The following is a 17,310-nucleotide window of genomic DNA, read 5'->3' as shown; positions in this document are numbered from 1 at the left end:
ATTTCCTTAAAAAAAAAGTTTACACACAAATAAATCCTGAGTTAGAATAATACTGAGAGAGAAAGAAAAATTATGGTAGGGTGACTTAATGTTCTGACCAATTTGATATCCACTTCCCATCTCATCTTCTGTCTTTGAAGTTTTCTAAACTGTAAAGCAAACCATACAAGAAAGTTAACTATTTAATCAAATCTCTTCAGAACTACATTATAAACAACTCCAAAATAGCTCTGCATTTATCTAATATTTGACTCAGAAAACACAACACAAATGTAAGGAATATCATTAAAAATAAAGACAAATTTTTGCTCATGACAATGCTACACTGTTAACAGAATCAGTCCCACAAAATTATAAAATATGCTTTCATAGCAAAGTTGGGTCACTCCTCACCCTATCAAATACTTCCCTGAGGTATAACCGATAATCGCACTGAATAATCACCCCACACCCACACTCTTCCAGAGGTATTTGCATTTTTAGAGACAAAAGAACAAGCCTCTTCTGTAAAGAGCCAGACAGTAAGTGTTTTTAGGTTTTTCAGGCCATACTCTCTCTGTCAACTACTCAATTCAGACTCTGTAGTGTGAAACCAGCCACCAACAATATGTAAAGAATAAGGTTGGCTGTGTTCCAATAAAACTTTATACACAAACACAGGCTGTGAGCCAAGTATGCTTACCTCTACGTAGGTAGGGGATTAACTTTTCAAGTTTGCTGGCTCTGTCTCTGTCACATAAAGACATTCACTTAACTACTTTTGGTACTTATTTCCTCTCCTCGGGAGTTGGAACTAGACTGGGGACCTTCAACATGTGTTCGTGGTGAAGCTAATTCTAGTAAAAATGGAAGTGTGTAGTGCTGTCCACACCTCCCCAAAGGGCTCTGAGAAGCTTCTGGGGCCAGGGCCAGGTCTGTGAAACCCACTGGCAGCTGAGCTCCAAGGCCCATTCAATACCAGGAACCCCTGATGCCTATGTGTTTCCTTGGCATCCCCTCAGGCATCATGAAAAGGTGAGGGAAGCAATCTTGGGTTAGGGGCCTTTCAGAGATTCTAGAAATCACAATACTTCCTTCCATAAAGAAGAGCAGTTACATGTCAAAATTAAAAATAAAACAGGTAGAAAGTAGAAGACAATGAAGTGAAAGTTAAATGCTACTTCATGTATATATTTAAGATCTCTTGACAAAAATTTGTTAAAAATACCTTGAATAAGTTTTATTACAGCTTACTTTTTTCTCAAATTTTAAATATAATCAGTAAGTAAGAGTTCAACAGAGCAAATGTAATCTATTTCTGACACCAGCCTTAAAAGGTTAACATATCTGCATATTAATCATTTTACAATTAAAAGACAAGTGGTTGCCTGGCCGGTGTGGCTCAGTGGTTGAGCATCGATCCAGGCACCAAGTGGTTGCCAATTTGATTCCTGGTCAGGGCACATGCCCAGGTTGTGGGCCAGATCCCCAATGTGGGGCATGCAGGAGGTGGCCAATCAATGTTTCTCTCTCTCTCTAAAAAAAAATTTTTAAAGGAAAAAAAAAACACAAGTGGTCATACGTATTAAAATGGGCCAAGGCTAGGACTTCTACTTAGTAAAAGCTCCTCAGCAAGTTAGTTCTAGATTCTAGCATTGAATTTAACTTACAATTTAGTTTAATTTGAATTACTGTTCTCGATGAGAGTCAAAAATCTCAAAGTAATAAAATTCTGCAAAATAGAATAAAAGTGTTACAGGAGCCCAGAGGAAGAATTTATACGCTGTAAAATGCCAGTGAAAATGCCATGTAAATAACAGCTCAAAATATAAGCACCAAAGTGATTACATTTACAGGGGGACGGACGACTGCCTGATACTCAATAAAAATAAGTTTGTTCCCCAAGTGTACATGTTTCTCTAAAGGAGGACTTATGTGTTGCTAAAATTTAACCAAAAATTATTGCTCCTTTTCAGTTTTTATTTAATTAGTTATTAATATAAAATTATATACTTACTTTTCCCCTGTATCTCAAACTCTCAGGAAAGAAACATCAAGTCATAAAAGAACATTTTTAGCTTCAATTCTGTGCTAAGAAGTGTCCTAACTTAGGGTCCTAACTCAGACTCCAAACTCAGGCATATATTATACACCCCCTCTCAACCAAATAACTTATAAAAACAGAGAATTTTTTTAAATGACAAATACCCTCGACTTTTTCCAATAACATTTCTAGCCATTAGCTTCTGACAGTGAATTATTTAACTGAGCAGTTTATATATATAAATCTTGAATGCCATCATAAAAAGCACAAACTAAACACAACTGCTCTAAGGCAGAACAGTGAAGATACTTAAAGTTTTAGTATTACAGCTATTCTTGCATAACATTCAATATAAAACCATTTTTTTAAAGACATGTTTATGATATAAGTATGAATTCAACAAATTATGGAAAACTTTATTTAAATAACTATCTTTTGTAAATATTTTATATACAAATGTATATGTTTCTTAAAAAGTGATGAGTCATCTTTGGGAAGGGACGACATAGAAATTTGAAAGTTCCAGAAAAATGGCAAAGTATTACTGCAAGTAGAAATATGAGCACACACAAATGGAACACATTTAAAAAATAATATAAAATTTCTAAAATTTTAAAAACAGAATAAATTAAAATCAAATGAATTACTTTAGAAAATGTAAGGCTACATTCTATTTAAATTGATATTTCAATCAATAGTTAACATTTAAAAATAATTCTATTTAAAAGTTACATTTATATTTATAATAATGCTCACTCACTGGTATTTCTATCTCTACTTTCAAACAAGAGACTGTAGTTCAGACAATTAATAATCATACACCTAATAAATGAACCAAGAAGTTAAATATATCTATATGATTCCATAACTGTAGCTACATTAATGTAGCTCTATAATCCAGTAAGGTTTTCAAAGAGGTCTCCTGAGAATCACTGCATAAACTTATTACAATCATCTATTTTCTATGCAAAGTAAGTTGGACAAATACAATCAGCTCATATCACTCATGAACCTTAACCTCTTTCTTTCCTGCCTTTCTGTAACATACCTTAAAAGCAAAATACTCAAATGTCCAGCCTCCTTTGCAACTAGGAGCCAGTGACACAGCTCTGACCAATAACAAGTACCTAACGAAGGCTTTCCTTCAAAATAAAAGATAAAATCAGACCAAGAAAAGGATTTTCAACATCCTTCTTTCCTGGTTGGTGGTGCAGCTAACATCTTGCAACTGTGAAACCGAGCCAGTTTTCCTTAGTGACATCCTTGAGTATCTGCACCAACCTTGTATTGTCTTCCTGTGTGTTTCTTTTATCTATCTATCTATCTATCTATCCTCACTTGAGGATATTTTTCCATTTTTTGTTCAGATAGAGTGGGAGGGAGAGAGAGGAAAAGAGAGGGAGAAACATCAACGTGAAAGGGACACATCAAGTGGCTGCCTCCCACATGACCCAACCAGGGCCGGGGACAAACTGCATCCAAGGCACATGCCCTTAGCGGGAACCAAACTCAGGTCTCTGGACCACAGGCCAATGCTCTAACTGCTGAGCCAAACCGGCCAGGGCCTTTTTTTATTTCTTAATTGAATGTGTAAGGATGACATTGATTAAAAAAAAACTATATAGGTTTCAGGTGTCCAGTTCTATAATACGTTAACTGTACATTGTATTGTGTTCACCACCTCAAGTCAAGTCTCCTTCCACCACCACTTATTCCCCCTTTACATTCTTCTACCTCTCCCCATCCCCCTTTCCCTATAGTAATCACCAGGTTGCTGTCTGTGTCTGTGACTTTTGTCTTTTCTTTTTTTTTGATGATTTTTTGTTTTTGTTTTGCTTAATCCCTTCTTGTGTGAGAAAAATAAGTCCATAGTTAAGCCTCTATGTTGGCAGTTTTTGGTAACCTGTAGACTAATGCAATCCTAATACAATGTATGCTATGAATCAAGCCTATCAAATTGAATTATGTTATAAATCACTTTGGTGAATTAGTTATAAGATACACTAACGATGAAAAATTATCTAAGAGAACAAGTAAGAGCAGAGAGCAAATCAATAGCAACTATTAATAGTAATAATAGCAATAGCAATGTGAATGATATAATAAAAAATAGTATAAATATTTATACCACATAAAAGATTACAGTAACAATAACAAATATTTATTAAACACTCCATGCCAGAGACTGCTGAAGAACATACATGAATGTATCTAACCTTCAAATCATATGATGTTGGTAATATTACCAATCCTACCCATGGTAAAACTGTCATCAATCCTTGACAAAAACGGAATAATGTGGTAAAACACAGCTAAATGTATTTATTGAAATTGTGACCTTTCTATTTTTATGATATTAAAATGTCCTTTAAGAATTTAGAGCAGTGGAGAGCAAGTTACATTCATTTTAATATGCTTACTTGGCCAAATAAGTAGGTGACAAGTCAATAGCTGTGCCCGGTTTTATGAAATTTTAACTGTCCATGAAATCCAAGTTATCTGCCCAGGACCGAAAACCAGTTTGTTTGATACCAAAGTCCAGGATCATAAACACTAGGTTATAGGAAGAAAATACACTAAATAAACTCAAAACTATTCTGTGAATACAATTAAAGATATACATATAGAACAACAAAGAAAAAGAGCCAACCCAGGATATATAAAGTGGGAACAAGGGCTTTTAAATTAAAGTAATGTTACCATGTTGCCTCCCACAGAATTTCTCTGTGTGATTAGACTGAAACCATACCAGAGAAAGGGGCATCAAGATGGGAAGGTTCTCATTTGAGAACAAAGAACTGCATAGTGTTTATGTCTAAAAGAAGACTAAGGGACCCCAAATCCAAAGAGCAGAGCAGGCGTGCCAATAACATTTGCCCATAAAGCTTGCTCCTAAATTTCTTCCAGCTCTATAAAACTTGGGGGATCAACCTGGCCGGTGTGGCTCAGTAATTGAGTGTCAACCTATGCACCAAGAGGTCACCAGTTCAATTCCTGGTTAGTACACATGCCCAGGTTGTGGGCCAAATCCCCAGTGGGGGGCATGAGGCCGCCAATCAATGTTCTCGCTCATCGATATTTCTCTCTCTCTCCCCCTCTCCCTTCCTCTCTCTCTCAAATCAGTAAAGAAAAAAAAAAAGTTGGGGGGTCAGCCCTGGCCAGTGCAGCTCATTTGGTTGAAGCATAGTCCCATAAACCGAGAGGTCCTGGGTTCGATTTCCCCATCAGGGCACATACCTAGGTTTCAGGTTCATCCCCAGTCCAGTGTGTATGGGAGGCAACCAGTCAATGTTATTCTCTCTCCATCTCTCCTTATTTCTCTAAAATTAATAAACGTCCTTGGGTAAGGGTTTGTTTGTTTGTTTGTTTTTAAGTAGGGGGATCAGGCATGAATAAAAATCAAAAACAAACTGAAATGTAGTCAAATTCTTCACGTTTTACAGTACTGCATTTCAATTTTTTAAACTCATGAGTTTTTTTTAAATTAATTTATTTATTTTTGTTACAGATGTTTCTTTTTCCCCCACTGATTCCCTCCTCCCTCTCCCTCCCCGCCCTGTCCCCAGCTTTGTTGTCCATGTCCATTGTTCATGCATACATGCATATAAGTTCTGTAAACTCACGAGTTTTTAAAGCTCATCTCTAGTTGTCTGGAAATGCATGCTTGATAAGCAGTTTTTTAATAACTAAAAAATGTTACTCAGTCCAATATTTCTAACAATTTGACCAAGCATTTTCTAATAAATCTGAATGTGCTTAAAAGAAAATGGAGTTTGCATGACTACATAATGTCAGGATTATGCACAGGAAGAAATCAGAAACTTGAAGAATTCAAATAGTTACTTATATACAGAACTAGACAAATGTTAAATAGGTTTAGCTTATGCCCAACCATTTTCACATTTTTTATTTTATAAGATTTTAGTTACTTCAAAACCTGGCCAGGTCTTTTTCATTTGTTTGCTCAAACACAATCTATTACTAAAATATCAAACAGGAAAAAAAAAAAGTCACTTAAAGTAAAGAAAATAAATGCCTGTATATCTTTATAATTGAAAACAGTAAATACCTTCCTGCTTAGAGTTTATTTGTAGTTATCTCAAACACTAGATCCCATATATTTAAACCAATCTTCCAGTACCAATTTTAGTTATATCAAAACACTACATAATACACAAAAACAGTCTGCATTCTCCAGTGTTCACCACAAGAAAAGGTGGGTGGCTAATTGAGGGGTGGGGGTGGGGGGGTGCTCCAGGAATGGCTTTATAATTGAAATGCAAAGGTGTACACACACACACATATGGGGCGTATGGAATTTGTGGAGATATTTCTACCTTGAGCTGATTTTAAAAGAAATTGCCTCCTGGCTGGTGTGGCTCAGTTGCTGAGCATCGACCCATGTACTAAGAGGTCGCCAGTTTGATTCCCAGTCAGGGCACATGCCCAAGTTGTGGGCCGGATCACCAGTGGGGGGCATGCAGTAGGCGGCCAATCAGTGTTGTCTCTCATTGATGTTTCTCTCTCTCCCTCTCCCTTCCTCTCTCTTTCTAATATCAATAAAGAAAAAAGAAATTAATATATATATATCCTCAGGTGAGGATTTAAAAAAAGGAAAGAAAAAGAAATTTTTCTATAACAAGGAGCTATCTCTCCTCCCCCAATTACTTACTTATTCAATTGTTTACTTATATCATTATGAGCTCATGGAATATTTTTTCCCTAAAGGTTGTAATACATAATTTACCTTGTTGCTCAAATTGTTCCCAGTGTGGCATTGGGACACCTTTGGGACACCTTTGTACATACATTCATTAGACTTCCTTCTGAACTGTAAAAATTGCCACTCCAGTTAGGGAAGGTCAAGTAATTTCTCTGAACAAGGAATCATTGATGGCTAAGACTAACCGTACCACTTCCATAAGCCAAATATATATATATATGTGTGTGTGTGTGTGTGTGTGTGTGTGTATATATATATATATATATATATATGTAAAGAAAGTGTATATATTGAAATACCCCAAGTGCATTGTACTATTACACCTCTTGTTTAGCCAAGACATCATGATCTTTGGTCTTTATTTTATACAATTACAGAATTTCCTCACCATGGTCACTATTTAAATCCATCTCACCTTGACACTCTACCCCTAACCCACAATCCCCATATATTATTGATATTTCAGGAACATAAACCCAAACCACTCAGTGACAACAGCAGAAATTAATTTTAGCCAAAAGGTAATAAGTCTTACTTATGTTGAGTTTAAAAAGCCAATCCTTAAAGGTCAAGTACTGTATCATTCCATTTACATAATATTCTTGAAATGATAAAATAATAGCAGTGAAGAACACATTAATCTTTGCCAGAGGTGGGGGATGGGAAGTAACTGTGGCTATTAAAGGGTAACAGGAGACATTCTTGTGGTGATTGAATTGTTGTGTATCTTGACTATCAATGTCAATATGCAGGTTGTGACATCGTACTATAGTTTTGCAAGATATTAGTAATAGAAAAACTGGATTAACGGTGCACAGAATCTCTCCACATTCTTTCTTTTTTGGGGGGGACCTTCCGGTAAAAACCGGAAGACCTACTAGACAAATTTCAAAAGAGTTGTAAGCACTCCACATTCTTTCTTAACACTGCATGTGAATCTACAAAGTCTCAACCTAACAGCTTATTTTTTTAAATGGATAATGATTTTTAACTCTGAAGTAAACACTCAAGAGAAGTCAGATAAAACACCACAGTGCCCCAAACCCTAAATCCACTTTCGCTTCCAGGAAAGTTATAATCAGGCCTCACCAGAAAAGCCATCTAGCAGCTAATTCTTCTTTAGGGTCTTTTCCTTTCTTATTAGCTTTTATGTTAGGTAGGAACAAATACCACCAGATAGAGAACAGAGAACAGAAAGGTGTGAGGGCCAGATATTATGGTCAGTATTGGTTTGTCAACTAAACTACCACCAGTTAAGGATCCAAATGTAAACTTTTATTTCAATTCATTTAGCTCTTAGTAAATATTTGAGAAATTCTAAACCTCCACAATGTATGATTTTAAACTTGCACAAGCAAGCAATGAGAAATTATAGTAAGAGGGAGGAGAGTTTTAGTTTCAATGACAAAACCAAGTTCTTCAAGTCACTGGCACCGACTCCTCTAAAGCACTTTTTTTTTTTTTTATCCTCACCCGAGGACATTTTTCCATTTTTTGTTCAGATAGAGTGGGAGGGAGAGAGAGGAAGAGAGAGAGAGAAACATCGACGTGAAAGGGACACATCAAGTGGCCGCCACCCGCACAACCAACCAGGGCTGGGGACAAACTGCAACCGAGGTACATGCCCTTAGCGAGAACCAAATTCAGGTCTCTCTGGACCGATGCTCTAACCGCTGAGCCAAACTGGCCAGGGCCGAAAGCACTTTTTATTCATAAGTGTTAAAGCACAGAAATCATAGCCAAGAGAATTTAAAATGCAACAACTAAACTTTCCACTCCACAAAAACTAATCCCACCCACCACAGCCACACCAAAGATAAACGGTCTCACTGACTGAACAAGAAAAGGAAATACCTGAATATAGCAAGAAACACATACTGCATACAGTTCAGTCAGGAGTGGCTAATTAGCCTGTGACTACAAAGGTGTGTGTTTTTTCCTGGAAAGATGAAAATCCTAAACCAAAATACTGTAGCAATCGGCTTATTTTTCTCCCCACAAAGACTGACATTATAACCACTGAACATATTTTTATTAACATATTTATATTCAACAGCTCCGACAAAGCTACAGACAATCGTATGTACTACAAATTGCTTTTCCTTCCAAATTTAACATCTATCTAAATTTAAAAAAAAAAAAAAAAACAGTGTAGGGGAAGAATAAGAAACTGTTTGCAAAGACTCATACAATCATTACATCACAAGTCAACTGTGAATTGTTATATAAATGATTTCACTTTTGCCTGCTTAAATTCAGACACTTCTTAACTCTTCCAAAGGATAGAATGCCTCGAAATCACATTACCATTACCTGTTAAGAAATATTAATGTATTTAGCATAATGATATGATAAATCAGACATTTCATTAGATTCCAAAATGTGCGTATAGAAGATACCAAAGTTTAAGGAAAAAAACAGCATAAGGTTAAAAAGAAAAGTATAGTCAACAACTTGGATTTTTTCCCCAATGGACTAGGAAAAGTCCACCACTGTCATTTGGCATGATTCGAATGTACTGGCATGATGTGAGCGTAGTTTGGTGCAATGAGTAGCTGATATAAATGTGCACACATTCAGCCAGCTGATCCAGCAGAGTCTATGCCTACATCTTTCTAGTCCACTGTGACTCAGGCTCCCAACCATCGCAGGCCTGGAGAACACACATCAGCCTAGAACTCTTGGGCTCATCTCACTCTCCTCCAAACCACAAACTTCTACACTCCAGTGGAGTCCCTCCCCATCCCTTACTCAGTCAATCCCTTGGCTCTAAGCACAATGAACAAAGGTCTACATATATTCTTTCACAATCATACGTGCTATTTATATGACAGTGTGTCAGTCTGGAATATCCTTCATGCCTCCTAGTCCACTGGTAGGTGAATTCCTACTCACCCAGGACTCAACACGTGTACTCAACTCACACAGGAAGACACAGCCTCTCAGTGTTGGCAGCAGACAGCTGTCATTGCCCTAATGAATCACGTCCTACTTACGGGATATAATAGATTGGTGAATTACTTGAGGGACATATGGCTCATTTCATCTTTGAATTCCCAAGGCTTGGAAAATAGGTATTTCATTAAAATGTGCTGCAATATGGACTATCATTAGACTCTGCACTAAATAGTAAATAGTAAATGTACTTTCTTTCATTAAATCCACTAAACAACCTCAGGAAGCTATTATCCCCATTTTACAGATGAGGAAACTGCTACCAAAAATAGGGTAAGAGGGAATAGCCCATAAAATGCAGGCATCAGGGAACTATCACCAGTGTCCACATTTCTATATCTGTTTAGTCTATATCAAAGTTTCTTCAGGTAATTACCATTCCTTAAGAAGTAAGTTTTCAAATGACTCAAGAAACATACTTTTCTGTGTTTTTAAATGGTCTTTATTTCAGAGTTAGTGTATGTTTGAGGCATATGCCACTGTTACTTCATGTCATACTACTTTACCTGACTTGAATTTCAAATATCACCAAAGGCAGACCTTATTGTAACCATGTAACTCATCCCAAAATCCACCCAGATAGTCTTCCTCTGGCCAACAGTAAATTTTAAAAAGAAAGAAAAAAAAAAAGCCCAGTGCATTTCCTTATGAAGCAAAGAAAATCTTCAGAAACTGAGCTTTGAGTGATAGTGGATCTGATGTTTCTTATTAAATGGCAAGACTGTTAATAAAATAATAGTGATCAGAGGTTATAGCCGTTTTTGTTTTTTTTTTTGTTTTTTTTTCTTTTTTTTTTTTTTTATCCTCACCCGAGGATATTTTTCCATTTTTTGTACAGATAGAGTGGGAGGGAGAGAGGAAGGGCGAGAGAGAGAGAAACATCGACGTGAAGGGACACATCGAGTGGCTGCCACCCGCACGACCAACCAGGGCCGGGGACAAACTGCAACCGAAGTACGTGCCCTTAGCGGGAACCGACTGAGCCAAACCGGCCAGGGCCGTTTTTGTTTTTAATGTCCTTTCTTATATCATTTTAAAATTTTGATTGATTGATTGAAGAAAGAGAGGGAAACAGATCAGTTGCCTCCTGTAGGTGCCCAAACTGGGACTGAACCTGCAACTTAGATCTGTGCCCTGAGGGAACCAAACCCACTACCTTTTGGTGTGCGGGATGATGCTCCAACCAACTGAGCCACACCAGCAAGGGTGCCTTTCTTACTTTTTAATTGTTTTGTGAAAGCCCAAGGTCTGGGAAGGACTACGTTTATCTAGTCTCTACACACAGCACTGCAGTTGGAGAGATTCATTTTGAACCTCAGCCAAAATATGCAAAGCTAATTATGGAACTGTTAATTACTAAATGCTTAAAAGGTTATTTGAAGGTGACTAATATAGAGGGGGAAAAAAATCAATCTTTTTTTTTACCATAAATTTAAGTCCTTACTTGTTCAAAGTCACATTTGAATACAGTTTGAAATTAGTATTTCAGTTATAAATGTGTGGTTTTTGTAACCTACAAATTCAAATATCATTGTTATAGAAACTAAATACTTCTGACCAAACCAAATAGGCATTACTTTGTGAGACATGCTTTTCGAAAATTGCACAAAGATCATTTAGTTGTGTTTTATGAACAAAAACTATTTAAGAAGCAAATATTTATTACTAGAACACCAAAATGAGCAAAATTATAATCAAAGTGTAAGTTGTCAAATGAAAATATGAGACTGCTCATAAACAATGATAAAAAGAAACTCAAATAGAAAATTAACAATGGACACAATTTTTCCACTAGATTTGAAAGTTAAATATTTACCATAGAAACTCTTGTGCAGATTCTCATAATTTAAAGTTCTCTGGGGTAAAGGTATTTTTCAGCCCTCTCATAATAACTTAACAAGTATTCTACTGAGTGACTTTACAAAGAATTAAAATGTATTGTACTGTTAGAAATTCTAGGCTCACATATTCATGAGTTGGCAATTAAATCAAAAGGTACAATAGTCAAAACAATAGGGAAGGACAAAGTATTATTATTAACTAGAAGGAGATAAGGTGGGGCCATTTGACTCTCACCAATTTTAAAAGTAACTTTTACAGCTAGCTAAAAAACACAATAAACCAGGTTTTTAAAGTAGAGGAAACAATTCTGCAATAGATGTTTCACCTGAAAAGCTAAAAACATTACACATTTAAATAATCTACAGAAGTAATTTCAAGGGGTCTGAACTCAACAACTTAATAAAATGGTTTAGAAAAATCATTTTATTGTTTAAAGCCTTGGGGGATAAAGCTGTTTGTGATTTATTTACGTCTTTTACATCACTAAATTGCTTTGGTGATCAAGCTTCCCATTTAAGTGATTAAAGACATAAACCCAAATAGTTTAATAAAGCAATTACTTAAGAGTTCTGTTTTTCAACAGAGGTGCACTGAAAAAATATCAATAGAACGTTTAGTGTTCATTATTTTCAAGAGGGTTTGTTATTCAGAACACAGTGCCCCATTGACTAAAACAGCCAGGTTTCCAGACACAATGTGGGACACACATTGGATTAAAGACGACTTTTTTCCTCCTGTCAGAATATCAGGTGAAACAGATCTGAATATTCATGATGTGGCTGCAAAGTCATGTGACAATTTTTTAATTTCTCCTTACCATTCCTCCTCTCTAATGACATGCCCAAATAAAAGGGGTTGCCACTTTCCAGGTGAGCCTGGAAAGCTCCCTAATTTTCAAAGTCCTGTGTTTACACTGGGTTTCTCCCCAAGCCCAGATTCTCTTCTAGCTAAGTACTAAGGTTACACTATCAACATCACAATTACTTCTAGGCAATTGATTGACCTAAATACAAAACTATGTCTTCACAGAGTCTGGGAGAACAACGGGATTGCTGGGGTTTAAGAAAAAAAAATGAATTTAACAGAAAATATTTCTATTATTTCCCTGTATTTTTTTCTTTTAATTTAAAGCACCTTCCTTTGCCTGTAATGAGAATCATCCAAACTCCTTTACTGAGTCTATCCTGAGAAACAGAAGGAAGCTTGACAGCAAAACTTTCCTAGTCCATATCCTTCTGCTCATGATTATCAAGCTTATTTAATATTTGCTTATATTACATAATTCTAATTCTTAAGCATTCATGAAAAAGATAGCACAGAAAAACATCCAGCCTGGCATAATTAACAAGGCACTCCATATAAAAAGCACCTTCAACCAAGGCACTTTTACTTTTACTTGAGTCCATTTCAAACGTTCAGAAGATCATTTTTGACAAGCCAGTTGAAGACGGAAAACATTCACATTCAAACCAACTTTTTCTTTAAAACAATAATAAATAAACTGAGGGTTTGCATTAGTAATAACCAAATGAACATCGAAGTTAATAGGGCTGACACTTAAGAACATAGGAAACATTTGGTTGCTGTCCTCCCTGTTTACTTTTTCTATGAAGGTTTGGTGGGGGGAATGTGCAGCTTTCAGACTGTCAATGAAGCTTTCATCGTGTGGTGTTAGTAGTCACTGGTCCACTTCTGACTCAGGCCAAGTTCTATGCTGGGTCCAGTCTTATTCTACACAACTGGCACAGGGACAGGAAAGTTTAACAGCTCATTTACTTGGCACAATCCACATGCTGTCACAGTGAAGGTTTTGTCTCTTACAGTCTTGTTGGGTGAACACCCCCCCCCCACCCCCAGGCCCTTCATAGCAGGTTTCCAATCACTGCCATTCTAACTAATCTACAAAAGGCAACACCACCTTGCCCCCTCTCTAGTTTTCACCAAAGGTTTCTATTGTCATTTTCTTTTTTATTTTTATTGATTTTTAGAAAGAGAGAAGGGAGAGGTAGAGATAGATAGAAACATTGATGTGAGAAACATCCATTGGCGGCCTCCTGCACGCCCCCTACTGGGGCATTGAGCCCCAAACCCGGGCATGTGCCCTGACAGGGAACCAAAAGGGGACCTCTCAGTCCATGGGATCATGCTAAACCAGTGAACCACACCACCGGGCAAACTGATGTCATTTTCTGACCCATCTTATTAGGTTCTAATATTCTTAGCATGTGTGATTTCACTTCGCACTTCAAAATTGAATTATTTCATTGAAATATGCTTTCCCACCACATTGTACCCGGGAACAAGCATTTTCAGATGCAGATGACTGATTCAATGGTCAACTTTAAAGCTAACAACAGTGGATAAGAAAGACACATGAAGGGCAGTGAAATGATGCCCAAGGTCACGATCAAAGCAGGACATTCCTTGTTTTTGGTACAACAGTCCCTTAGACTAGAAACTTTCTGGAGATGCTGTGAAATGAGCTTTCTTGTAAAATTATCACCCATCTTCCACATATTTGGTAAATATATGCAAGCTATGATCCCCCAGATGTGATGGCTCCATCAAGAAAAATGAAAAATCAAAAACGGTACCAGGTGCCATTCTTGGGCCTTGTCCAAAGGCAGCCAATAGAAGATTCTATTTTATTTCTCTCCCACAATAAGTAATAATAATCAATGTCAGAGAAGAGCATTTGGATTTGAACAGATGGCATCCAACACTTCACAAGCACAGCAACTCTTTCAAGCATTAGCTCCTAAACGTCTGATGGTCCCAAGGATCAGAAGGGCTTATTTCTCTTAAGAGGGTTGGCAGCGAGATATCCTGTAGTCACCATCCCAACGCTTAAGAATATGCGTCATTATCCAGTCAGCAACTAAAAGCAAAAAAATCAAACCACCACATTTTTATAAAATTTCCCCCTCTCTTGTCCAACTTGAAACTACCAAATCCAACACCAACAGCAGTTCCTCCAGTTAAAGGAAGAGAAAATAAGCCTGAAGGTAAACGAATGTATAAAGGTTAACAAACTTATCTAATTTTGACACGGTTGTGCAACACCAAAGGAATCCGAAGGGTGCCCTTCCTGGGGGTGTATTTGAATTCGCCTGCTCTGCACTTATGTCTGCAATTTAAACTAAAATGCACTAACCTAGCTATTCAACTTTTTCCCATTTTCTTTGGAAAGTTGTATATCTTTTTCAAAAGAGCAAAATAACAAACATACAAACATCTCAATGTGTTACTTTGGAAGACCAACACGGATAGGTCTTTTGCAGACCCATTCGAGTTTCCTGAAATACCTTTTCCAACACCACTGAACTCTAAAGGTAGAAGGGGCCGCATGCTTGGGAAGGAAAGGGTAGCTGACCTAGGGGAGGCGATCAAAACACACACACACACACACACACACACACACACACACGATTCAGATGGCTGGGTGTGCGGCTGGGGAGAGGGGAAGCTAATTAGAGAACTCCCTTGGCTGGGCAAACGTAGCGGGGAAGGCCAGGAATGGGGAGGGCAACGAAAAGGAGGAGAATATCCAGGAGACAGAAAAACAAACCCAGAACGACCAGTGAAAAAGACTCGGAGATGAGATGCAGTTGCAAGTTGGGTGGGTGTCCTTTTGGGCGAAGTCGGGTGCGCGGGGCGAACAGTATCAGGAAGGGCTGAGGGAAACCGGGAGGGCGCAGCCTTTGAGACACAAATGTGGCCAAGTCCCGACGGGTCTCACCTGGGAGGTCCTCTCCGCGGGGTTCTTCATCACCGCTTGGCGGAAGCTGTTATCCACGTAGGAGGCCATCTCAACCCGCGGGCCGGGCCGGAGCCGCTCCGCACCCTGGTCGGCCTCCTCCCGGCCCAGCGCAGCGGCTGCCTCCGCCCTGCGCGCTCCACCCGCCTGCCCGCCCGCCTGGGGCTAATAAGCCAAACCGCGGCGGCAGCGGCGGCGGAGTTGGCGGGGCCCGTACGGGGGCAGCTCGGCTGGGCCCGCTGGTCCGGAGCGCGGGACAGGCGCGCAGGAAACCTGGGGGGAGAGCGAGGCCGCGCGAGGGGCGCCGGCGGCACGCAGCTCCGGAGACCAGCGGCCCCGAGGGTCCCTGCGGCGCAATCGGCGGTCGGGCACTCCCCTTCCTCCTCCTCTTCTTCCTCGCCGCTGGGCCGGGCAAGGCTTCCTGGCGCGCCCGGCTCCCTCCCGGCCCTGGCTTGACACGCCTCCCCAGGCTCCACTCGGGGACAGTGGCAGCTCCTCCTGGCCCCTGCGGGCCTGAGTTATTTTTAGGGAGGTACGAGCGACAGTGAGGAGGGGGAGGGCTGCAGGCAGGCGGGGCCTCTTCTTCCCTCCCGCGCGGAGGGTCGCCTCCTCCTCTCAGGGGCTCGCGCAGCCGCCCGGGGGTCTCCGGAAAACACTTGGATCGCCCGTGTCCCCAATCCTCGGGCACTGGGGCGCCGCGGCCGCCGTGGGGAAGACTGGCTCAGGTCCGGGCGCTGCGAAGCGCGATCGCCTGGGCCGCTGTCCCTGCCGCTCCTGGTCGTCTATTGGGCTCGGCCGTCCCTCCCGACTGCTGCTGCATCCCCTCGGGCCGCCCCGCCGCCGCCGCTGCCTCTGTGGCTCCGGCCGCCGCCGTGGGCTCCGCCGCCGCCGCCTCCCCCCATCAGCGCGCCCGGAGCGGAGCTTTCCAGGCGCCGGCGCCGCCGCGGCCAGAGCACCCGGCCCCGGCTGCAGCCCTCCGGCCCAGTCGCTCTCGACAACTTTGTTCCAGGTCTGTGCGGGGCGGAGGAGGGGAAGGGGGCCGCGGGCTGCCCAGGTCCGGACTCCCGGCGGCGGGCGTCGGAGGGCCGAGAGCCGCGCACAGCCCCCTCGGAGAGTGTGTTTGGGAAGCGGCGATTCCCCTCCTCTTCCTCCGCCTCTTCCTCCTCCCGAGCCTTCTCAGGCCGCCAGAGCCGCTCCTCGGGGAGGAAGCGGCCTCCCGGGCTTGTTGCTTTGTGCTGCAACCATGGTGAGGAGTGAGTGACAGGACTGGGACGAGTCGGCGGGCGCTGCATCATCGGGGGCGGGGCAGCTCGGCGCGCCGGGTCCCGCCCCCTCGCGGTTTCGGCGCCCGCCCGCCGGCCGCGCCCTCGCTCGGGAGCCTCACCTTTAGTTGTGTGACCAGGTGAGCTGAAAGCTCGGGCCGCGCGCGGGTCGCTGCGCCCTCGGAAGAGCTGGTCAGAGCCCCGCACAACCTGGCCCCAAGGAAGTGGCGCGAGTCCGGGTGTCCTGGCCCCGCACTGGGAAATCATTTTGAACCCAGGGGTTGGCTCCTAGCTGCTTCAGAGGCGGCAAATCCTCTAAGGATTTATTTTGCTTATTTGTAACTTACTGCAGGGAAAGCGTTCCTGCCCTGCCTTTCGTGCTCTCTGGCACCATCAGACTCTTAAATGACCACGAAATCAAGGAGATGGAAACGTGCCAGTATCAACACTAGACCCAATACCACCCCAGACACGCCAACACGCCAGATTTCAAGGGGTCAGCGAGACCGGGAAGGTTCTGTGACATAACTGGAGACACTGACAAATCTGGCTTTGCGTTAGGCAGAGCAGACGTCTTTATCCAGATACCATAGTTCCAAGCCAAACTCACTTGGTGCACAGAACACTAAAACACAGCCCTTTAAGATGTTACCAGTCCTGCGGCTTCATTTCACCCTCCCTCTCCCTTTTTGAGCCAGGTCAAGGTGTGTAAGGTCAGCCAAGCTCCAGGAACAGCTCTGCTGTTCTG

General features: G+C 40.9%; 1 protein-coding gene and 1 non-coding gene across 14 annotated transcripts in view; both read right to left on the bottom strand.

The window, feature by feature from the left end:
* RAPGEF2 (Rap guanine nucleotide exchange factor 2) overlaps positions 1–15,389 on the bottom strand; it is a 247,229-nt gene extending 231,840 nt beyond the window's left edge. For 4 of the 13 annotated variants that reach the window (XM_036239933.1, XM_036239937.1, XM_036239934.1 and 1 more), the window contains exon 1: positions 15,283–15,389. In XM_036239933.1, the coding sequence (XP_036095826.1) occupies positions 15,283–15,351 (69 nt within the window). In that variant the 5' untranslated portion in view covers positions 15,352–15,389. Of the gene's footprint in view, positions 1–98; positions 150–1,649; positions 1,712–4,443; positions 4,580–15,282 lie in introns of those variants that run through there. The other 9 variants (XM_036239948.1, XM_036239935.1, XM_036239956.1 and 6 more) reach the window with 5 other exon arrangements.
* Positions 7,593–7,655, bottom strand: LOC118616643. Its single transcript, XR_004956629.1, has one exon. It is a non-coding gene; the product is annotated as a U7 small nuclear RNA (small nuclear RNA).
* Positions 15,390–17,310: the final 1,921 nt, after the last annotated feature.

Source organism: Molossus molossus, unplaced genomic scaffold (genome assembly GCF_014108415.1).
Source record: "Molossus molossus isolate mMolMol1 unplaced genomic scaffold, mMolMol1.p scaffold_m16_p_4, whole genome shotgun sequence".
Taxonomy (NCBI): Eukaryota; Metazoa; Chordata; class Mammalia; order Chiroptera; family Molossidae; genus Molossus; species Molossus molossus.
The sequence above is the reverse complement of the archived record's forward strand: the minus strand, read 5'-3'. Positions and strand labels throughout refer to the sequence as shown.